This window comes from Sinocyclocheilus rhinocerous, unplaced genomic scaffold (genome assembly GCF_001515625.1).
Source record: "Sinocyclocheilus rhinocerous isolate Xijiao unplaced genomic scaffold, SAMN03320098_v1.1 scaffold48, whole genome shotgun sequence".
Taxonomy (NCBI): domain Eukaryota; kingdom Metazoa; phylum Chordata; class Actinopteri; order Cypriniformes; family Cyprinidae; genus Sinocyclocheilus; species Sinocyclocheilus rhinocerous.
The window spans coordinates 412088-437153 of record NW_015635971.1 but is presented as its reverse complement, the minus strand read 5'-3'; the positions used below and the strand labels follow the sequence as shown (position 1 = coordinate 437153).

The following is a 25066-nucleotide window of genomic DNA, read 5'->3' as shown; positions in this document are numbered from 1 at the left end:
ATTTTTTGTGTTTCCTTTCATAATAAATTTATAAAGAGGAAAGGTGAAAAGTAGCCGTTTTAATTTGGAAACAAAAGTGCATCAACAACCCGCCAAGTATGCAGATCGTTGCTTCTCTGATGATTGCATATAACTTTTTATTGTAAACCGTTATACCTTTTCTTGGTAAATCTGACTAGAGGTGATTATTTTGCGTTCATCACCCCATCTGATTTCAGAGAGACGTCATCTCCATGGTGTTCTTGAAAGTGAACGAAAAGCCACTAGCCACAAAAGGAGCCAGCTGTTGCACCTCAAAAAGCTAAATCATTAGCACTTTTTAGCAGGGGAAGCATTTTAGAACCAGCTCCTCTTCAGTATCTCGCTCACCTCCCTGTGACCATATTTAGTCAACCAGTGCAAAAAATAACCCCCCTCCTTGCACCGAGGCAGCTGTCCCCCTACAAGCTCTGGGAAGTCTCCCATTCAGCGTTCCACCTATTGATTGTGTGTCCAGCAAGGCAAGTAGCTAGCCTGTGTTAGCACAGCTCCGGCTTGCCGGGCTGCTATTCGCTGTGTTATTTTTAGTAGCGCCAAATAAAGTTGTCTCTCATGGTTCCACTTTTATTTCCCTCACTTGTTTCCCCTCCCCTGTTTTTCTAACACCCAACCTCTCCACCCCCTACTCTAACTTTCCGTCTGAACACCCCCATCGTACTCTCAGTTCTCTTTTAAATAGTGCCGGAACATGCTGCATATGGTAGATCTTACCTCTCCTTGTCACTATGCTTAGTAACATACGCAGTTAGGTGTGAGAGAAGAGGGGGAGTGTGAATAGTGCTTGAAGGTTTATGAAAAGTCTATAGAGTACTAGAGTTCAATTTGGATCAAACCTGTTACGGCATTTCAAAGGACACTAGCATAACTATCTGGCTGCAGCTGTCAAACTCGTATTGAGCATATTATTTGTCTTGGTTCTGGGACATGCCTCTTGAGCTTTTCATTAATTTTCAAGAGCCACATTCAGGCTTCCTGAGGCACAACCACAGAAATGTTTAATTAGGAGGTCCCATCATTCAGTGCGGTGAGTTGGTTTTAGCCGGCAATGTCATCTCACGGCTTTGTCCTCCACTGCTGCGTCTCTCTACCTGCAGTAACAATGCTACCTCTGCAGTCCACCCACCACCACACTGAGATAATTACAGCACTCAAGGCATTATCTAATCTCTCAAAGTAATGTTTTCACATCGTTTAGTGTAATGTCTCTGTTAAACAATGTAAATCTCTAGTTGGTAATTGTCCTGAGGCTTCTCCTCTCCCATCTTCTATAGCTCTTGGCAGTGTTGGGCAAGCCTTTGAGAATTACAAAAATAGGTTTCTAACTTGCATTAGATTACTAAAAAAAAAAAACTCTGGATAAGATAAAAAAAATCCTTAAGATGGTGTAATGCTTGCAGAACCTTAAAAGTCTTTTTTTTTATTATTATTGTGAAGTACAATTCAATTAATGTGTTCACAGTCTAACGTATTGGCATTCAAATGCTCTCTGTATTTATGGGCGTTACTAAAATTGACTATTTGCCAGGTGTAATGCACTCTTGAGTAATGCATTAGCTTGAGGCCCAACCCTCAGCCAAACAGATACATTTTACAGTTCATGGGGCTAGCAGTTAAACTAGCAGTTAGTGAACCACTCACTCAAGAAAACTTAAAAACATCACCCAAAAACCTTCGACCTCATAAAATGAATCTTCAGAGAACGCCACCCCTCATCAAAATGAAAACATGGCTGTTTTAGCTTAAGTTTCAATAGTGTGAGGTTGACAAGCTTTGCAATGACTGACTGAATGGTAATAAGTATTGAGTTAAGCAGGGGTTTTAATTACTATGGGCCTTGGGGTCTGCACAAAAAGACAAATGACTTTTTTTAATGGTATTTGTCTGATTAAATTTGGCACAGCTCTTAAGACTGTATGGGATTGATTACATACAACAGACCTGTCTAGGGAGCGAGATTTGATTTCTTATTTGGCATTCTACAGCAATTTTTAGGTTGGCGAATGAATCAAGAAATTTGGTTTTATTCTTTGAGGATGAAAAACACCTTCACCTCATGAGATTGTCTTGTGCAATGTTGAATTTAGCCTAAACACGCTCTCCATATTCAGTTTTTTTGATTATAACATTAGATCCTCCACCCTGTTTTTTTTTCGTAGTCTGTTTCTCTCTCCCCTGATCCTCAGCCCTTTAAGCATTCCATCAGGGAGCGGGTAAAGCTGCTGAGCGGCACACGGCATAAAAGTGATTTATGAAGGGCCGACCTGAGTGCTGTCGGGGGAAGCCTGTGGCAACGGGTCTCTCAGCTCCTGGCCATTGTTCCACGCAGCCCCACTGCAGCTGTACCACTGTTCCACTCTGATCTCTCACCTCAGCTCTAAACAGACCTACACATTTACTGTAATACCCAATGGTAGAAAAACCCAACAATATGAGTAGCATTGGATCCAACTCATTTCAACCATGTTTTATTTAAAATTATGACTCAGAGGGCATAGGTGTAAATTTTAATTGGTGATTATAATTGGTTAATACTTGGAATACCTAAAAATATTGCACAACAATCCAATATAAGAGTTTTTTTTTAAGTTAAAATTAACAAAAATCTATTATTGAACAAGTAAAAAAAAAAAATCAGTTTGTCCGAGCCAGTAGCCTCATGGGCACCACTCCAAAATGTAGCATGGCTGCTTTTCATGCAACCGAAGTTCGAATCCCGTTCATGGTCCTTGTTGATCCTGTCATCTTTGTTTCCTGCCCACTCTCTCACTGTCATATCCATCAGTTCAAAAGGCCAAAAAATAAATCTAAAATAGAATCTGTTCAAAAGTGACTCGTTGCCTCAATTTACAACAGTAAGCTTATAATAAAGATTTGTAGCTTGAGCTGTTCTGATTTTGCGAGAAATGTCATTTTCACGTCAGGCGTCTTTGCGTGGTTGCAAGTGCTGTATCACATTTGTAAACAAAGAGAAGGTCCAGTTATTACAACGAATGGAGTGATGTCTGAATCAGAAAGGAAGATGTGCCTTGAACAACTATGTTTTTCATGCAAAGCTGTTCAATGACTTTGAATGTATCATATAGTCAAGCTTGTGGTTAATAGACAAGGAACATTGACTTCATAGTGTAGTCTTTTTATGTTAATAAGGCAGGAGTGGTGGCTTATATATATGGAATATATAATTTGTATATTCCACTTTTCCATAAATCACCTACTAGACGATTTGCTGGTTTCATTGCAACCAAAAATGGAGAACTATTTGGACAATGCACATTTCAACCTTTCCCCCACATGCATATGTCCACCTCCACTGGGGTAAAGGACTGTAATCAATCAAGCCAGACTATCCAAAGCCAAACTGCCTTTTGCCCAATCAAATCACTTGCTCTTGTTCTGGGGGTTGGCCAAGTCATAATTCTGAGCCAATAGTTGTTGTGGTTGGTGTCATAATGAATGTGGTGTCACATGACTGTGAATGATATCATGAGTAGCAGCAAGGGAGGTGGGTATATAACGTAAGTGAAGCACTAGAATAATTAATAATACTTTAAGTATCAAACGCAAGTATGATATTTTATAGCATTTAAAACTGATATGCTGTTTTTATGATAGCTTGTACTTGCCATTGCTTTAAGAACAGTTTTATTTCTAGTTGTAACCTTCATCCCTGTTCAAAAAGGATTTAACATTTTATGATGGTCCTTTTCTAGACTCGACTCAATGTTATTCAATAGATATTCGGTTGACTTCCAATCACTTCTAATTCCTCCCATTAATGAGTCAAAATTTATTGGAGCACAAAGACACCCCAACTGTGTCCGTGCATCAGTAGCATTTACAGTTTGCATTTGCATAGTGACCCAAGTTAATAACTGACCCATGCTCAAGAGTTGAATAATTCATACATGGTTGCTATAGAAACCCATATGGTCACTTGGAGGTCACTGTATCTACTTAACTCAAATTGACAGGTAAGAGAATGATGGAGAAGTTGAGCACTGATGGCCTCATGATTCAGCTAGCATCTGCGCTTTGAGTTCAAAAATAAATAGTTTCTATTGATGGTACTTTTCCAGCATCCCCTTAGTTTAAAGATGACTTGCCTCTATATAACACTTTTCTGCATTGATCTACAAAAACATATAATTGGAATTGTATTTTATTTAAATTTTTTTAAATGTTTGTTGAAAAGCAAAAGCAGGAAAAAGCAAGATACATTTAAGTGACAAAAATCAAATGACATGAATTTAAATTCATTTTTAAACTCACTGTATGGTTGAAAAATAGACATTACATGGTTATGTAATGCAAAAAATAAAAAAATAATATTGAAGCTCTATTTCAATCAAAAATAACCATGCCATGCTAAATACAGTTCCTGTAATAATAAAAAAAATAATAATGGTAACACTTTAGATTAGGGAACACACAATCGCTATTAAGAGTTTTCCCTCAATAAACTCTCAACTCCTAATTTGCTGATAATTAATAGCAATGTAGTTTTTAAGTTTATGTATTGGGTTGGGTTAAAGGATCTAGAAAATGGTCATGCAGAATAAGTAATTAATATGTGCCTAATAAGTACTAATAAAAAGCCAATATGCTAGTAACATGCATGCTAATAAACAACTAGTTAATAGTGAGAATTGGTCCGTAAAATAAAGTGTTACCAAAATAATTTATAGCATGATATAAGATTTTGGTCAGACTCCTAGATTACACTATTAATACTCTTTACTTGGCAAGACCTAAATGTATTATAAATGCATTTTGTGACCGTAATGCTTGAGCAAACTGTAAATAGAACCCCAATGCAGATCATTAAATCATCCTGTCAGCAATGCATCATACTGCTGTTAATGGGCATCTAACTTTAAGTGCACCCAATTGTATCCTTAATACACGCTTATTAGACATCTGTCTGCTGGCTTGTTAGTTTAGTGTTTCTTTGCTGCTTGTTTCTGAAGAGTTTGGACACCAGCAGAGCTACTTTGGTGGATTGAATTTACCCACCTCGAGTAAACAGCTTGGGGTTGGATTCATTTAAAGCCTAAGATTTATAGCAGTGATGTCTACCACTCCCCTAAGTGAGTCAGCTACCAATCGAATAATTTTTCAACACTACACAAAGGAGACAATTCTCAGTGTTAACTCACTGTCAAATGTCATCTTCCCTCCAATCTAGAAAAAGTGTAAAAAACAATTTTAAATCAATCATGCATCCAGGAATTTGTATTTATTATGCGTTTTGGATCCCTGTAAGCATTTACATTTAATGTTTTTTGATAAATAACACCTATATATCATGCATAGTCTAAGTGAAATATGGATTTATATTTCCTGTTTGAAATACCATAGGTCTTATATTTTTTGTTTTGATATTCTTGTAGCATACATATTATTATTTGTTGCCATGTGAGTGCAGCAATGTTTTGGATTTGGAGTTTGTTTTTTTTTATCAATATGCCTCTAGAAACGGAATACATAATTAGGTCACAGATATTACTGTGCCATTGGGTCCCTCGTTGATTCAGATAATTTGTGCGAGACAGACATCTGTAAAATTAAGCAAATTAAAGTTTGTAATGTGTTCTGCAATACCTTCTTCCTCACATTTTCACAAAATCTTTTACTATATCAGACTCTTCAGTTACAATCAATGTAGAAATTCAGTGATTAACCACACTTTTTATGCTAATGGATTTATTACAAGTTCACAGCCATGTGTCCAATAAAGACAAAGTTGGTAGGAAGTCACTTTAAAGAAGGCATTATGCAAGCTGCACTTAAAGGTGGGGTAAGCGATTTCTGGTAGCCAATGTTGACATTTGAAATCACCAAAACAAACACGCCCCTACCCCAAAAGGGTCTCGCCCCTATTTTGATAGCTCCGCCCCACACATGCGTACGCAACCCAGGCAACGATTAGTTCTGTGAAACAAAGCAAAACCAATGTTACACCGTGTCTACACCAGTATTGACACACATTTCAAATGATTTTCAACGGTCGCTTTGTTGCGTCCAGTGTACTAGACAGACTTTAGCTGTTGCGGCGCAGACATGGTGTTACTCACCTATCGAGAAGAAACAAGAAACCTCGGTGTCCGATCGCAGGCCTTCCGCTCCTTGAGTTCTCTCAGCGCTGGAAAGCGGATCCAATATTTACACGGGTCCTACTTCTTGCCTTAAGCCTTCTTTTGTTCCGCAGACGTTTTCCTCTTTTGTTTTTTTTTATCAGGCATCTCTATCTTTCTGTCGCTCGGCTAATGTCCGTCATGTGCACTGAACGCTCTCTCCTCCACATCATGAGTGGACACGTCCCGTACTGCTGATTGGCTACAAGTTTGTTTTGCTACTCGGCCCGAATCAGTTTTCTAAAGCGTTTTTGAAAAATCGCTTACCCCACCTTTAATAACTAACTCTTCTTAACTCAGCAGACATTCTGGGATGCAGACCCACTTTCTGTCTTGATTGTTCTTAAAGTTTAAATTACTTGGTCTCATTTCAGCCATTGTTCGTTCTTTTTATTCTTTCAAGCAAGGTCCATTGGCATTATTATAGGCATCGGGCTATTATTTATAATCGTGTTTGGTATACATAAAGATAAGGAAAAAGTTACAGCCAATTGTACAGCCACACACCATTTTTATGTGTGGAGTGCTCATTTATATGAGCATAAATTGTCACATTTCTCACCCATAGTGTATGCCAGGAGCACCATGCCATCTAACTTCACAACATTATAGTCTTGAAGTCTTCATACAAGGTGGTGCTTATTCCAGTGTTCCCAGAGTTGACTAGTTCATCTTATCCAGGCCTATCATATAGTTGCTTCACTCTTTGCTGCATTGAAAAGATTGGAGCGTTCAGCTCTGCTGCTAACAAATTGCGTGTGCTATACTGTAAGGTAGTGTTCACCTTTTCCTTCCTAGTAACAGTGAGCTTCAGGCCTATGACAAATTACCATGTGGCTACCAGAGACAACAGGCCTCGTCTGCATGCTCCTGAGGGATCTTCGTATCTCACAGGGTGACCCAGTTCCATCGTGCTTCTCCTTCACCTTATCTCTCCCTCCTGCCTTTTCCGCTCTTTTCAGTTTTACATTTGCCCCCATGTTCATTTGGGTGTTCATACGGCTACTTCAGCCTCATTGCTGCTTCTGAGCCTTGTTCTTCACCTCTTATTTGGAGACTGTTACCTACGTCAAGTCGATTATCAAGACCCTATAAAGGTTTGCCACCAATAACAAACCATTCATCATCTCCTTTTCCCCTTGCTCACAGTAGAACAAATCATTTCCAGGAAGGAATTACAAGGGGTTTGTGCCACAGACTAGGGCTGTCAAAAAAAAAATCGAATTTAAAATATTCGTCGAATTGAAGAAAAAAAAAATCCACATTCGAATGCAAAAACGTTGCATTCAAATTTAAAGTCTGCGTCAGCCGTCAGGCAGCCTTATCAGTGGCACACGAGATGCAATGATGATGTATGTGTCATTGATTGCATTTGAATGCCTTTGTTAGCCTATCCAGTTGAACCCACTAAATGCGGCGCTGCTACGTTGTTCATTCAATATATTGCGGAAAACGAGAGCATCAGTGTGGAGATGATGTTGTTTACGTCAAAACTGAAACCAAGCCGTTCACACAGAACGCATATTTATCACATTTTCTAGAGGGACATCTATCAGCGTTGCACTCGCGTCTCGCAGAGAGCGGCATGTTTAGAAAGCCATGTAAAATTAATGCAAGTTCAACTTTTAAAAAATGTCTAAAGTCGTTATGGCGGTTTTTCCCCATCCCACTTCGAATTTTGATAATATTTAAGTAAAAAATTCAAATTTAGTTTTTCAGTCATTATGACAGCCCTACCACAGACTGCATAGTTTGTGTTCTTTAAACTCCTCAACAAGCTGATGCAATGCAGTAGTGCCAGGAGTTGCGTTAATATTAATGCCTGCCCATTTCCACCACTGTGGCAGGCAGCCTGTCAGTCTACGCCGCATCTAGAAGGGCTTGCCACTCACAATGCCAGTGACTTGCTGCCAATGATCCATCGCATTCTGGCTAATACAAGAATGCACCAGTGCCAGGCCGTTTTCTATATTGGCTACTATCCTGAGCGGGATGTTTTTGCGGGTGCAGTCTGTCACCATTTCTTGCCCCCGTATGCACCAATTGTTGTAAAACTTAACATACACTCAAAAGAGTTTCATGGGTCTTGCTGCATGTATCGAAACCACGGTTATCTTTGTGTGATCATTTTGAATTTCTTCACTCCATTGACGATCACATTTTTTTAAACTTATGCATCAGTTGATCAGTAGTACATAATTTAAGGGGCATATCCACAAACTCCATGAGCATTGCAGGTGTAAAGATGTAACTGGGCTGTGCGTGTGTGCATGCCGTGTACACTGCAGTACAGCTGCTTTGCTGCACAGCGCTCCAAATGTATACTGCGCTGATGCTTTCTCTCCACACTACCTAAGAAACTAGGGACTGGCTTTGGGTTTACCAGAATCCACCCTGCAGCAAAAAGCAGTACTTCAGAGGCTTCCACAAATCTACCTCATCTCTGAAATTACATTCATCAGTTTCTTTTTTCTTTTCTCTTCATTTAGATGCATCCTCATTTATTTCCACTCATCCCACCAATGATATTTTAACAACCTTAACGCTCAAAGGCAGTTGAGAATACTAACCCTGTGCTGCATGAAGTGATATTTGCTTGATTTGGCATGGCCTGATGAGATTGCTTGGGTATGTCAGTTTTTCCGGGGATTGGATGGGTGGCATGGCCTCTCTATTGGCTGTTCCAAAGGCCCCTTTGACGTCCTTAGGGCTCTACGGTCTTCATTTTATCTGCTTTACATATATTCCCTGTGTTTTACATTCATATGCACTTACTTAAATGTACATTTTGGTCACCTACTCAAGTACTGGACGGATAAATCAGCCAGTATGTGACTAAATGATCAATGTACTCGGTGTACTCAATGTACTGTATCTTTTAGATTTTTTTTGGAGACATTAAGACAGCATTCAACTTTTAAGATCAAATGTTTTTAATAGCCATGCTCACTTGTTTTCATGATGGATCTTTATTGTCACTTGTGTAATTGTGCCTGCTATTTACATCTTAAAGTATCACCAGATACAATTCTCATGCAATATTCTTCCTCATAATAATGTTTTGTCATTGTTCAAGTGCTCTGTTATCCTTTATTGCTCTATTACCTCTTGTTCCCCTCATTTAGTACTCTAGTGTTTATTCTGTTGCTTCCTTGATTCCCAGAGTTCAGTGCCCTTCATGTGACCTTCACAGCCTCACCAAATTTATAAAAGCCTGCTTACTGAAATGTGTATTTTGTATGTTTGTTTTGCAGTGCCATGCGTGTGCTGCTATCCAAATTGCCACGGCCATGGATAGTGGATGAGAAAAAGGATGATGGTTATACCGCGCTTCACCTGGCTGCCCTCAACAACCACGTGGAGGTAGCAGAGCTCCTAGTCCACCAGGTCAGCAGTTCTAACACGCTCTATAGGAAGGCCCCACCCTGTACTCCAGCAGGTTATTCAGTCCACTAGAAGGGTGAAAGCATCAAGCACCCGTGCAGATAATGATTCAGGTGGATAATTGATGCAGTTAATGTCATTAGGGGCCCAGAAGAGCTGAGAAAGTATCCCAGCTCTCATTGTACTAGGCGCATTGTACAGTCACAGTGACTCTTAAGGTAGAGAATATAATATTTTCGTGGATATTTCATGTAGAAATATTTAATGTAGATAACCCTTTAAAAAAAATATTATGTATAACGTTGATAGCAGAGCTTTGCATCATTCAAAATTAAATGAAGAATGCTTTTTGAATGGAAATTTTATTTTGAAGGGAAATTAAATTTTGGATTTTAGGAAGTAGAATGAAAATAATTTCATATAACAGAAATTAGTGTAATTTCCTGGCATTCCACTTCAACTTCCTGTTGGGTGGGGCTAGTTTAATTCAGTGCAAATAGGATGCAATTAGGGGTGGACGATCTGACGATTTTATATTGTGATTGATCTTGAAGATGTCTATGATTTACTTTTCAGGCAAATCGTAGAGATTGTGATCTTTTATGTCCTCATAATAATGTTAAAACTACAGCAGTGCCTGTTAGATGACTATGGCTGGTCTAATTATATCATGCGTCTCTATCATGTGTCTTTCAAACATAAACAATTGGGAAATAAATCTGATGCGTGTCAGTGTATTAGATCCGTGCATTACATCTTAAAGCCTAATGCAAATACCTACTGCTGTCTGTGTCATTGTTAATCAAACAAAAAAAGACAGAGAAAATCACTCGCTGCTCTTGACTGAATCACTTTATAACTTTAAGAATTAATGTATAATTAATTCATACAGTGATTCAGTGTTTTAAAGTTTAACTCAGGCTTTAATGACCATTTTGGTTGTTTAATGCAATACTGTGTTTTAAATAGTTCAAATAGATAAGTCATAGGCTTTGTTCCAGTATGGATATTCTCGATAGTACGCCTCAAAATTGTGAAGATCGTGATTCAAATCGTGGATCGTGATTTTTTTTTTGTCATAAGATCATGATTTGATATTTTGGGAAGACCACCCACCCCTAGATGCAAAACATTGCAAGAATACAGTGGTCTCGAGTTGAACTGTTTCAAACATTCTGCATGTGTGAATTTGGCTTAACTGGTTTAGCGCCTCTCCTTCACACACCACTGTTGCTCAGCGTTATGTCACGGCACTGTAACAACGTTATTACAACATTCCAGCAGCATTATGAGAATGCGGCACTGGCAGTGCAGCCCTTTGTCAACTACCTGCCATGACAGAAGAGAGGAAGAGACAAAGAAAAGGTTCACACCAGCGACTTAAGCCTCAGCCTCCGAACCACAGTAGAGCTGCACTGCAGTAGTGCAGAGAGATGTTGCTATGGGGTTTCAGTCAGGGAATATCTGAATACAAATCACCATTAGCTCCCATTTCCTAACACAACCTATGGGACTAGAAGGCATGCTCATGAGCAGCAATTCATCTTCAGTAGCTGAGGAGCGATATCGACAATGACTTACTGAACCTCAGTGAAAACATTTTTTATTGTGGTATGTGAATAAATACCCAAATAATCACTTTTTTGTGTTCCTTTGTAAGGCACTATATAATGTATCGATATAAGTGTAAATATCACAATGGTTAAAGTTTAAAGCATTTATTTGAGGACAACAGAATGATTTTTTCTTTCTCTGTGTTGCTCTTTCCATAGGGAAATGCCAGTTTGGACATACAGAATGTTAACCAGCAGACGGCACTGCATCTTGCTGTAGAACGCCAGCACACCCAGATAGTGCGAGTAAGTGGTTCTGTCTTCCTCTGTTCTGTTCTGTTCATTTCCATTCAGTGTTTGACATCTACACCCCTCACCCAGGGTTCTGGCTTCCTGCTCAACACAAACGCATTGATGAAGCAATGTAGCTAAGTGCCCCAGCTTAAGATATAAATGCAGGGAGTTCTGCTGCAGATTTATCCCCTCCAATTGAATTCATTTAGTCCTGAGCAATCTGGACTATGCCAGGAGAGGTATGGGGGTGGAATAGGGGACACAATGGAAGCTAAAGTGCCATCTTGTGGTCATATAAGAGCAGTGCAACTTTCCTTATTTCAAAGCATCTGTATTGGCATGGTCTATTAAGAAAGATTCTCAAGTAATAACCAAACAAAACATTCTTATTGTGTCTCACGTTACACCATCTTATTTTTGTCATATGCATACATAATGAAATTTGACACATGCTTTAGATGTCATTGTTAGCTTGTTCATCTGCATCAGTGAACATGAGCATGATTAAATCCACCACTGCTGAGAACACACTGGTTAAATTCAGTCCTCTTTGTTTGTGTCCAGCTCTTGGTGCGAGCTGAGGCAAAGTTAGATGTGCAAGACAAGGATGGAGACACGCCACTGCATGAGGCCCTGCGTCACCACACTCTGTCCCAGCTGCGCCAACTTCAGGACATGCAGGACGTCAGCAAAGTGGAGCCCTGGGAGCCCTCCAAAAACACAGTGTGTACAGAGAAGTATATAAACAGTACAAGTGTTCTCAATAAAAGCTTTAAGTTAACAATATCATGTAGTAAACACTTTCAGTGCAGTGTACTTCATTAGAAGTGGTGGGATCAAATTGCAAATGGTGGATTGATCCACAATTATTATTATTTTTTATTATTAAAAAAAAAAAGCATACAAGACAAAATATTACTTATATAGGGCCCTATGAATTGTTTTATTTTTTCCCCAAATTTTATTTTTCTCCAATTCCGTTTTTTTTTCCATTTGAATTTTTCTGGTTTTCCGTTTTAATGGTTAAATTAAATTTCAGTGATCTCTCAGGCATGTCTAATTAATTGAAATAATGAAACTTATACAATTTAACAACAATTTATTAAAAGTTTGCAACATTTTTTCATTCCATGTTATACTGTTAATTCCATTTTTATGATTTGATGCCACGATTCTCTCCACATTTTTCACATCACAGAAATCATAGGACCCTACAGATACATTTTGTTGTCATACTCTGTGCATCTCTGCAGTTGTAGAATCCTAAAGAAAACATCCAACCACCGTTCCATGCAATGAACATTATCATTTTATGAAACATGATTTACTCAGAGATGCAAGTGTGATCAGGAGCATTAACCATATTCCAAACCACCTTTTCAATTGAACTTGATTGCGATTTCCTGAATTTGCAAAATTGCTTTCACACCACTCAAACAACTGAACTTTTACGTCAAACAATGACACAGATCCCACAAAAAGAGCTCTAAGTAATAAGTAGTAAAACATAGGGCTGGGTAAAAATATCGATATATCGATTTTAATCGATTCTCATTTTTACGAAACGATATCGATTCTTAAATCCCAAGAATCGATTAGTCTAGCCTGTTTTCAGTTAATGAACGGAACGTTGAAGGGCACCTCCCATCCAATAAATCGCAATAAGCATTGTGCGGTGGTACTTTTAATATGAAACAAAGTCTCAGATTTCAATTTATGTCCATTGTATTGCAGTATTCAAACAATAAATGCCGTTTATGCACTGTTTAATGTACAGTGACAGATCGCTGCTCTAGCGCCTCGATCAACAGAGATCAAAAGCGCGAGGCGCACGTGAACTGATCATCTCCTCCACATTAATACCAGTTTCAGCACAAAATAATCATGACTTAAACATCCGAAGGTAAGTTAAAAGAAAGAGTACAACTTTACAAGTTGTATCCTGTCTCATGTAATCGCTCAATCAGTGTTTCAGCCGCGCAAAGACGTCAATATAACTGCTTGTAAACAATGTCACGTAACGTCACATTTACCTCAGAAAAAACATATTCCGTGATCATAAACTCGTTAGTCAGCCAGAAAAATAAACTGTAGAGAGGAGCATTTAGCTAAATATACGCACCATATAACATTCATTATAATTTTTTCTGTTTAATGTTTTATGTTTGAATAATCAATCCAAGTTTTTATGACAGCCACTATTTAAATGTTTATATTTCCAAAAAACTAACTGAAGTAATTGTAACCTAATTATAAAAACTTCATTAAGTGCAATTTAAGCAGTTGTACAGCACAAATCAGTCAATTTTAACCTTCAGTATTATAATGTAGTACCAACTGACTCTCATGTATATTTTATAGTATTAGTTTTTAAGAGATTTTTTTCCTTGAGAAAATTTGGCATGTACTGTACCTGATATGTATCCAGAATAATCGATATTGAAATCGAAATTTGAGTCAAAACCCAACCCTAGTAAAACACTGAGGCAGTTTAAATACTCTGCAACTGTAAGGGCTTTTCTCAGGCTTTTCCCTGTGTTAACAATGATAGATTGTGCTTTGCTATAAGAGCCATTTTTCTGCTGTCACATGAGTAACCGGCCAAATGAGCCACAGTTCCTCTGCAGTCCAGCGTCCTGTATACTACACAATCCTTCAGGTGAGACATTCTCCCCTGATTATCCCTTCGCTTTTCTTGGGATTGCATATATTTGTGGAAAATTGAGTGGGAAGAGAGAAAGTAGAAAGAAGACAGCTTTGGCAGACATAAGTCTAATCAAGACATTTACTATATTAATCTCGCGTAGCCAGACCTTCAGACTGATGGCAGAAGGTCTTGGAGCCTTAGCCGCTTTGAATGGCCAAGGACTGCCCAAGAGGCCATATGACTGACAGGTAAAGCAACCAATCATGGTTTGTTTTGTGCCGCGTCATGTTTAGGGGCATGGCCCTACAATAACAGACCAGTGTGTAAAACTCCACGAACTTTACATACTTCACATACTTTTGAAAATCCAGCGTTTAGTTGATCCTGATAAGCGCTCATTGTCACAGTTGTAAACACGACGGCTTTCTTCTTCCATGAAGGGTTTGGCATCACAGCATCTTTGTTTCCAGGCGGAACCTTAAAGAACGTGACACGCACGTCTCCCAGAAATCCTGTATAATTCAACCAATCCAATGATGAGTTTGAAACTCCTGAAGTTTTTCCAATTTTGTGTGCCATATGCATCAGATATTCGGCCAACGGTCTGTGGCCGTGGCGTCTGAGGCTGAGACTATTACTATATGCTCACTCTTCATAATTCATTGGCACAATGATGGCAGTCAAATTACCAAGCCAATGAACTCTATCAGAGCAGATTTAAAATGCAACGAATACCATGTTCTCAGGTAAATGATCCCAAATGTGACACAGTATAGAGAGTGAACACTTCATACAGAACATCAGCGAGCGAAGCTAGTCATGATGTGGCTAAATTTGATGTGATCAGTCTCACACCATCAACCACCAGCTTCTTATAGCTTTTCAACTCATATAAATTTAAATGTAATAGTTTACTGTCTGTAGATTTTAGCCCATAAAGGGGCAATTCATCAGGAAATGTAAATTATCATTTACTTGCTACTCATTTCACTAGAACACAAAATGTACCAGTTGCACTTCTCATTCAGTTACAATAAAATGTGACCTGAAGTTTTCAAAAAAAAATAAAAATAAAAGCATTATATGGCCAGTAGTTTAAAAGTAGTCTTTATGATTCACTCATATTCCAGGTCTTCTGAAGCCATACTAAGTTTTGTATTAACTTACTTAGTACTTAAAAACAGGGTACAGCTAATGGACTACATCAGAACAACAGATCTGCAGGTTTTTCTCTGCGCTGCTGCTGTTATACTTGAATTCTTCCATCAGTGCCATCATTTCTTAGGTGTCCCGCAGCACTTATGACCCCCCATCCCCACAGCCTTATCTTCATTAACACATTATGCTGTCAATACACTCTGGATCAACTGTCAGAAAATCTCACCATAACGTCTGACACCAGACAGACTGACGATGCCGGTCCCATGCACCCTATCTTTTACAGCCTTTGTAGCTCCTCTTACGCCTGACCCCAGCCCTGCCAGTTCACATCACCGCCTCTCCACGACTGTCGTAAATCAAGCGTTGTGTGACAGGAGGCTACTTCCAGGCCAGCAGTCAGCCATTTATTAACACAAACAGTGTGACAAATCTCTCTCTCTATCAAGCCATCACACTTACCACATGCAGCAGAGTCAGGCAATCCATTTAAAACACTCCACTGAATTAATCAGTATGCCGAGATCTACCCACTTTTATTAGCTCAATATGGTCTATATTTATCATTCCAGATTAATCTACAACATTACATCATGGACATGTATGGCCTTTTGTGTTTCTTTACACAGAAGTCAATTACTGATTATTTTAGTGATATTTATTAAGACAAGCATCACTGTTAATGTTGCTTATATTGCTTAAGAGTGATTTCAGTTAAATGATTTGACTTTTTTTTTTTTACCTGGTGAATTATAAAATGGGCATCCACATCCCATATCCTTGCACTACCGACCCAAGCAATTTCTAAAGAGCTAGAGACTTGACACTCTTGATTTGGCCAGTAAGCAGCATTCAGAACACCATCAAAAACTGTAACTAATATACTGTTAGTACATCTATATCTGCTCTTTGGAATTTTGTGGGTAAAATCCAGTCATTTCAATACAAATTTGTGCTATCGGGAGTTTCATATGAAGGCTAAAAAGTTCCCTGTGCAGATTTTGTTTGTGTTCAAGTTGGTCACTCAAATTCTCAGTGCTGACCAACAGAAAGCTACTTTGTTTGAAAGTGATTTATGCATGAACAGTGCTTCATACATCACTACATTATTCAGTTCTTCTAAACCCATAAGACTTTCATTTATCTTTGACACAAATTAAGATACACAAAGATGCCTGTTCATGGGAACCAATAAGGTTTGTCCTTTTGTGTCTCACAAACAACCAAATAGATTTGTTCTTGCACGTAAAGCAAGAATAACCATATTTGATGAGCTCTATGTATGTGCATTGATCAGTGTTTTTGTGTGAATAAAGGCCTAAATTAAATCCGTTCATCATATAAAGCAATCAAAAAGTAGTTTGACCAATAACGAGCAGACATTGTACATAGTCGACCAATTGTGGCACGTGAGAAGGTGGGATCTACAGAGAATGGTCAAAGCGATGCAAATATGCGTACATATTATGTGTGTTGTGTTCGACTTGAAGCAGCGCTGCGCAGACAGATCGAGATTCAAGTCGAAAGCAAGTATGAAAACAGAAAAACAAAGCCAAAACCAGGATATTTTAGGCAATATAGAAATCCTGGCAAGGACGTGTCCAGGAAAAAGAGCACATATGGTCACCCTAACTGTGTCTAACTTTTTTAAGCATCAACATTTTGGTTGCATTTAAATTTTAAATAAAATTAAAGGAAATTGTCTGGGTGCATTACAGTATTGACAGTTTTGGGGTTAAAATGCACTTGTCATGCATGTCACAATGCAAAAATAAAACTAAAAATAGGCTTTTCCGGTATGCAAAATATAATATTTTGTTTTTTTCCTATTGGTTTTAAAGTGAAAATATGACCTGGATAAGGCTTTACAAATTTGAGATACACCTTTACCTAAGTGTTCGATTTTTTTTGTTTGTTTTTTTTTAATCGAAGGTCATTTTTAAAAACCTCTTATAAAAGTATGAAAACAGAAAAACGAAGCCAAAACCTGGATATTTTAGGCAATATAGAAATCCTGGCAAGGACGTGTCCAGGAAAAAGAGCACATATGGTCACCCTAACTGTGTCTTTAACTTTAAGCATCAACATTTTGGTTGCATAGGCTTTCAATGGAGGGACATTAAAAATATTTTCATTCAGTGATGAAATGAAAACGGTGTCTGTTATAAAGAAGAAATGTTACGCTTTCATTAGAAACACTAGCTCTATATAATTAGGTTAGTTTGTATTCTCCTAGGAATTAGAAATAGATATTCAGAAAATATAATTATGATTCATCAGAAAAAAAAATTTTTTTTTTTTTTTTTATAGACTCTGAACTGTTCTCATTTTAATTGCATAGTGTAATGAATTAAACTTTAACATGGCTAATTGTGACTTTAATAGATAATCTATATTAATCTGCTGTATTTGACTCTGTTTGTGGTGAATCTTCGCAGTTAATTATGGGACTGGGCACTCAGGGGGCTGAGAAGAAGAGCGCAGCCTCTATTGCTTGCTTCCTGGCGGCCAATGGATCTGACCTCACCATCCGTAACAAGAAGGGCCAGTCTCCTCTCGACCTGTGCCCTGACCCAAGCCTCTGCAAGGCCCTAGCTAAATGCCACAAAGAGAAGACTAGGTATCTGCCCAACCAGTAGGGGATATATTGAAGCTTGCACTACGGATATTTGAAATTGACTTCATGATGCGTTTCCTGCTATTCATTAATTATTAATTTTGCTATTCATCCTTTAATCCATTTGCACTTTATATCTCTGTATATCTCAATTGATGTTTTTATTCTCTCGCTCTCTTCCTCTCTTGTCCTCAGTGGGCAGGTTGGCTCCCGTAGTCCGTCTGTAAACAGTAATAATGAGACTCTTGAGGAATGCATGGTGTGCTCGGATATGAAAAGGGACACGCTTTTTGGCCCCTGCGGTCATATCGCTACCTGCTCTCTCTGCTCGCCTCGCGTCAAGAAGTGTCTCATTTGCAAGGAACAGGTCCAGTCCAGAACCAAGGTACAGAAACCCACCTCACTAGTTTCTTTCTTTTGTGCATGCATATATTCTCACGTGCCATAGTGAACGCTTCTCTTTTTTCACTCACAGATTGAGGAGTGTGTGGTTTGCTCTGATAAAAAGGCAGCTGTGCTTTTCCAACCCTGTGGTCACATGTGCGCCTGTGAGAGTAAGTCAGCTTGCTTTCTTCTCCCACACCACACCTCTTCTCTCATCACCCCATGTGACTCTCTCATCCAGACAAAAAAGCTCATTCTGTCATCTAGCTTGTCAGAATATCATACATCACATGACTGTCTGTTAATCTAGCCACTGTGCTAAATAAAAACCTTGGATTGTTTTGGTTATTTTCTATGAGTTTGTGGATATGCTCAGAAGCTCAGAAATGATTGAAGCACATTACAGTGATGAAAATGTCTTAGAGGTTAGGTTGAAGCTAAGTGAATTGTTTGCTCTCAGCTAACATCCCTCCTACCAGATCCCGAGTTTCATTCTCTCTAAATATATTTATCACTTGTCAGCAAGAGCCTCCTTTTCAGTTTGGTTTTATTGCCATTTTTCTGCCTTAAACTCAAACTGCAACCTCCTGTTCTATGGGTATTGACTTTATTATCTGACTATTTAACAAGCTAACTTAACCCTTTAAAGCCTGGCATATGAAATAATAGTCAGAAAAAAAACGTATTTTGAAATAGAACTGGTAATTGAACCATTTGCTTTGAAATATTTTTTTTTTAAGTTTGCATATGCGTATTTATTGAGTATCATATTGATACATTGATCATATTGAGGCTTTCATGACTTGTATAGTATAATATAGCAGATTATGGAGTTCATACTTGAGGAAAAAAATACCTAAAAATAACGTGGAATTCTGATAGCTTGTAAATCAATTAGATCTAGCCGACTACTTGCATAAACTGAATAGAAAATAGTTGTCACTCTGTATCTCCCAATAATATATCTTAGTAAGATATATTATTGGGAGATATAAAAACGTAAATTGTTTCATCCTGAAATATTGTTAACAAAATAAAAGTTATTCTTGCGTTTACTAAAAATCTGTAAAAGTTTCCCAGCAAAAAGAGGCATACAGACCTGAAGGTGAACCGTTTTAGAGTTATAGGTAAAAAGCCTTTTACTTTCTACAAAAGTATGAACTATCAATCAGCTGACAGAGAAAGCATGTAGTAGATTGTGTACACAAGGTTTTTCAAAGTTTTGATCATGTTAATCATTTGGAGGCTTTCGAAATTTGTCAAATTTAAAATAGGAGACTTAAGCCTCGTACACACCGGGACGATTATCACGCGCTTATCGCCAACGTCTTTCGACGCATCTTTTGTGTTCATACCCAAGCGATTTTCGCTGGCGATGAGCCAAGTGAACGTGCAAATTCACTCCCTGACATTAGATGGCACTTAATGAAAAACAGAAATACCCCAGTACAAATCGAATCCTATTTGATCTGCAATTCCTCTCCATAACAACTCGCTCTTATCGAGTTTTTTGTAGTCGCTGTTGCGTTTGTCATAAAGGCCTTTGTGTTCAGACACCAGTGAGACCAGCAGCTCTACATTCATCTTGCCTCGATGCATCTTCTTGGTCTACTTACTTACTCTTCGTCGTTAGGTGTCAATGTGTGCTTGGCAAGACCGTTTTGTTCTTGAGCGCCACCAAGTCGTATTTTACTGTAACTTCAGCAGCTCCAGGCACGTGAACAAAAGCGCCAATCTCATTGGTCGGCCAGTTTTTAACGCGGCACGTCAAACCAAAAAAACGAGCCCGAAAAAAAATTATGCTTTTACGCCTCGCGTTTTGCGCGTCGGTGTGCAAACTCACATTGGCGCCCTTTGTTTAGTCACTAGGCGTTAAACGTCGGCGATAATCGCGCGCGATATTCGTCCCAGTGTGAACAAGCCTTAACGCTGTACTTTGTGTGTGTTTGCATTTGTGTGTATTCCTGCAGACTGTGCCAGCCTGATGAAAAAGTGTGTACAGTGTCGGGCCGTGGTGGAGCACCGCACTCCCTTCGTTTTGTGCTGTGGAGGGAAAGGTATGGAGGATGCCACTGATGATGAGGACCTTAGTGAGTGAACTTCCACACGTTCCCGTTTTTAATTTCTCTTTCCTCTCTCTGCCTTGGTTCTCATGTCTCTCATGTTTAATATTTATGTTGGCTTTGGTTGGTGCTTCTCTGTTTCTATTGCCCACACACATTTTTCTCCCCATTGTTATGACTAATCTGTTATTTCCCAAATGTGTTTTCATGACTCAAATCAGACATGTAGCCCCTCCTCTTAATGCATAATATCAACACCCTGGAATGAGCTTTGTAACTGCTCTGGAATGTCTTCGTAACATGCGCTACAAGTTATAAGGATTTTTAGGAAGAGTGAAAATGAACCCCCAAATTAATTTTTCAGAGAACACAGCATATTTCTATAATTGGACACGTCAAAGGGGCTATCCAAGATTTATTTTAGTCCCATCTTATTTTGAGTTGTGATTCACCACTATTCGTTACAACATCGTTCCTTTTGTATGTGATCATGACACTGCCCATGTTCTTTATGTTGGTTTAGTTTGAGTTCAAAGGGATACTGGTGTAAGTTCACTTTTTTACAGTGTTTATTTATAGAGAGGAGGATCTGTTTCTTTTTAGCCTCGCTTAGATGTCCAACACATCCATCCACACTGACATCTCTGCTGACCTACAGACATGCTGATCCACACAAACACACACACACACTCGCACACAGTCCAGTCAACAGAGGAATGTAGCCTTTAGCTCTTATCTTGGTCTGTCTTTAGTGCCTGAGCTCTGTTTGTTGTAAGGCGCCACTTTTCCACACACACAAAACCAAAGCAGCATCCCGTATAGACCTAACACACTCCCCCCTTTTCTCCATGTAGACGGAGCAATGAGAGAGAAATGCCACCATAGATGGGATTCTCTTCTGCTTCAGTCACTTTAAAGATTAGAGCACTTTAGTCCCCACATGTAAGAGGCTCCTCACTCTAAAAGAGGACTTGATAAACTGGCATCTGAAGGCTGTGGCCAATCGCGTGGGCATAGAACTTTAATTTCCACTAAAGAGAACTTGAATATGAACACAGGAAACATCCACTAATGATGCTGTCGGACAGATTCTACATCATTTTTGGAAAATAAGATTTGGGGACTGTTAAATGACCTTGTGGAAATGATCCAGTCTTGCTAGCCGACCCCTGAAGCCAAGAAATGTCTCTCACTATGCCGCCATCAATTTCCCCTTTAGTGAGTATCCATAAAATTTTTTCCCAACTTGTCGGGCTTAAAATTAACCAGGCTGTCGTCTTATTTCACACTAATCCATCATAAATATCTCCATGTCAGGCTTCTCAACACTTACGGCCTCTAAAACCTTTTCTGTAAATGTGTTTTGTTTTGTTTTTTTTCCCACTGAATGAAAACCATAAAATTAGGGATGCACGATTTATTGATACTATATTGCTTATTGGCTGTTTTTGCTAATGTTTAAATTTCAAAATTGGATATATATTGGGTGCTATTGTAATTGGGGGCTTATTAATATCGTCCAGAATGTTCACATCAGTGCATCCCTACTTAAAATCTTTCTTTTATAATAGTGACTGTCGTCACTTCCACAGGAGGATAGTCCTGCAGCCTTAAAGGATCTCCCTTCCACAACAACTGTGTCAAAAACTTACGTTAACTTGCTCTTCCCTTTGCTTCCTCTAATGAATATTTAGAACTAGAATATGCCACAGGCCAGGCTGGATTGGCCCCCGAGCCAACAGCAGGGGTGCATGCATTACATAACACTGTGACTGGTTGCTTCTCAGCAGGGGACTCTAACTCAATGGCAGGGGGGTCGCAGGATCTTCTCCAGCCCAACAATCTGGCACTAAGTTGGTGTAAGTATTCTATTCCTCACCCCAAGTTCTTCCTGCCTCAACTCCTTCCTGCTCCTTTGGGCTCAAAGTCCATATCTCCACCTCAGCATACGTCATTCTCTCTGGCCTGCACTACACGAATAGGAGCGGCTGTCAAGCGGGACCATAGGCCTGCTTGCGGCCTGCTGCGATTCAGTGCTGTGGGTTGATCCCGCACCAGGGTGCCCCTTATAAGCCATGTAAAGTGTCAGAACAGGCGCGAAACTTCTAGAATCATCAAGTCATTCCTTGTTAGATAAGTTAGAAGGCTCTGGGATCTGCAAATGCCGAGGCCCAGAGATCAACTTTCACCAACTGCATGATTGACCTATTTGAACTGGTGATACTTTTCTCAGTGGTTTCTGCTTTGCCTTTCAGCCAGCGGAAATATCCCAGCCTTGCAGAGGGACAAAGACAACACTAATGTCAATGCAGATGTACAGAAGTTACAACAGCAACTGCAGGATATTAAAGAGCAGGTAAGCATCGCAGCTTACATTAGGGGGGTGTAATAATTCACTCGTTTTCTCCATGCTTCGGTTACAAATCCTGGCCATGCATATGTGCATTGCAGTGTTAATTTTGACTGCAAATTTTGATTTAGTCTTATTCATAGTCTTCTGACTAAAATGGCATTTAGTTTGTCATATTTTAGTCATCTGAATTGTTTGTTTTAGTCGACTAAATATCATAAGATTTTAGCCGAATAAATCTGTAGATTTAGTAGACTAAAATCTAATAGGTTTATTTACAGTGTAATGCATTTGTTAAGCATTTCTCCAAAATTTCCAAACTCATTATATAGGTTGATATTATGGTTTTATCATGATAGACAGATTTAACTGCTGTGACGCACACCATGCCTTTTGTATTTAAATTATATAAAACCACTTCTCATAAAGAAACAAGAACATGGTCCTGCTTTCAATGAAATACCAATGGTTATATAATAGGGCTGGGACAATAAATCGATGGATCGATTCTGAGATTTTCGGAATGCATCGTGATTCTCTCTCGAATCGATTCTGAGCTTAGTTTTTAAAAGCAGATGGCGCTCTAGGCTAGTTTTTAACTGCACACTCAAATGCTCACGAAGAAGAGCGCTTGTGCGTTCGGCTGAGTAATGTAAGTGGTCTAAAAAATGCTGGGTTAAATATAACCCAGCGCTGGGTTAAAAAGGGACAAACCCAGCAGTTGGGTTGTTTTGACCCAGTGGTTGGGTTACTACCCAGAAGGTTGGGTTAAACATTTAACCCACACGCTGGGTCAAAACAACCCAATTGCTGGGTTTGTTCCTATTTTACCCAGCACTGGGTTGTATTTAACCCAGCATTTTTTAGAGTGCAGAATCATTTCTCTCTTCGCGATGCATTGATTTATTTATCCCAGCCCTATTATATAATATGCGTTCTTTCAACTTGCTTACCACATTCTTTCAAGCAGATATTAGGGCTACTAAAGTGATTCAGTCAAGAGCAGTGAGTAAGTTTCTGTCTTTCTTTTGTTTGCTTGATTAACATTAATGACAGACAACGGCAACTAAATTAGGCTGCTGTCCCTTTAAAACCGAATGCACTGATGCAATGTACTGATACATATCCGATATTTTCCCAACTGTTTACCTTCACTTAAGCATAACCGAGTGTGTTTACGTGAATACTCGTCAAAACGGACAATTCGGTATCATTTTGTGGGTATTTCTCTATTCATGCGACGTGAAAGAGATCTGAATTCAGTACTCGTGCGCTGTGTGAGGCGCTTTTCTCTGTGCTTGCGCTCAGAAAACCGAACTGAATTGAGTTTGCTTTTGCGTCGTCATGCTTTTCAAATTTATCCACATGAATGCTCTTCTCTTACTCCCACATATTGACCTTTTTGAACGTTTTATGAGACGTGCAGTAAGTGTATTCTAGCTTATGTCCCACCGGAGAGATCGATAGGCTGTTACAGTTCAAATGTATGCCTAGCCATGCGTGAGATATGACGGGATCTCTTCCCAAATCATCCCTGCCTAATATTTTTGTCTCGTTTTTATTCGTTGACGAAAATATCAATAGATTTTTATCAAGGTTTTTGTCATTCAAAACAAGTTTTATTTCATTATCGCCTCGTTTTCGTCGGTGAGAAAAATGTCGTTGACGAAAATTATGACAAAAATTATTTGTCAACGAAATTAACACTGGTGAATTGATGTTAAAACATGGATTTTTGATTGAATTGCTTTTTTGGTCAATAATCGATATAAAATGCTAAAGATCGAATGAATCGCAATTCTGTAATGTATTATTTATTATTTAAAAATATATGAACATTACATTAGTTACATGCAAAAAAAAAAAGAAAGGAGACGAGTGCCGTGTCATTCGCACAACACAGAATTATGTCATAATGCCTGTCTTTACAAGTATTCATGTTAACGTTGCTTATGCAGGGCTCCAGACTGTAACCAAATGGTCGCATTTTGTCTGCTGGTGCGAGTAATGTTTGTGAGCGGTCGCACTGGCACGACCACCACGTTGTTCAACTCATAAGCGCTAGAAATGGTAAATCTAACTGTAACCATGGTGTCGTGGTAGAAATAGTCGAATACATTGCATCATTCATTGCAGGGTTTGTACAACCTTTTGAGAGAGAATTTCAAGCGCTTTTCAATGACTTTCAAGCATTTCACACAACTATTTCCAGCACTTTAAATCTCTAAAATGATCCAGTTTGAATGTTATTTTTAATGGGATGACCAAAATATATATTATAGACTTGTGTAAAATTTTAAAAATACATCAAATCACAATTATAACCAGTAGACAGCAGCAGAGGAGCACTTGTTGGCTTATTAGTAGGGCTGTGCGATATTGAAGAAAAATGCGATACGATATTGCTTAAAGTGTGTAAAATCAATTTCAATTATATTTTAAA

At 38.8% G+C, this 25066-nt stretch overlaps 1 protein-coding gene across 3 annotated transcripts in view; it reads left to right on the top strand.

The window, feature by feature from the left end:
* LOC107747519 (E3 ubiquitin-protein ligase mib1-like) overlaps positions 1-25066 on the top strand; it is a 72303-nt gene that overhangs the window by 45572 nt on the left and 1665 nt on the right. The window contains exons 13-21 of one of the 3 annotated variants that reach the window (XM_016562066.1): positions 9428-9560; positions 11330-11416; positions 11969-12127; positions 17648-17829; positions 18022-18211; positions 18302-18380; positions 20181-20300; positions 22064-22132; positions 22529-22629. In XM_016562066.1, coding sequence (XP_016417552.1) covers positions 9428-9560; positions 11330-11416; positions 11969-12127; positions 17648-17829; positions 18022-18211; positions 18302-18380; positions 20181-20300; positions 22064-22132; positions 22529-22629 — 1120 coding nt within the window. Of the gene's footprint in view, positions 1-9427; positions 9561-11329; positions 11417-11968; positions 12128-17647; positions 17830-18021; positions 18212-18301; positions 18381-20180; positions 20301-22060; positions 22133-22528; positions 22630-25066 lie in introns of all 3 variants that reach the window. The other 2 variants (XM_016562065.1, XM_016562067.1) reach the window with 2 other exon arrangements.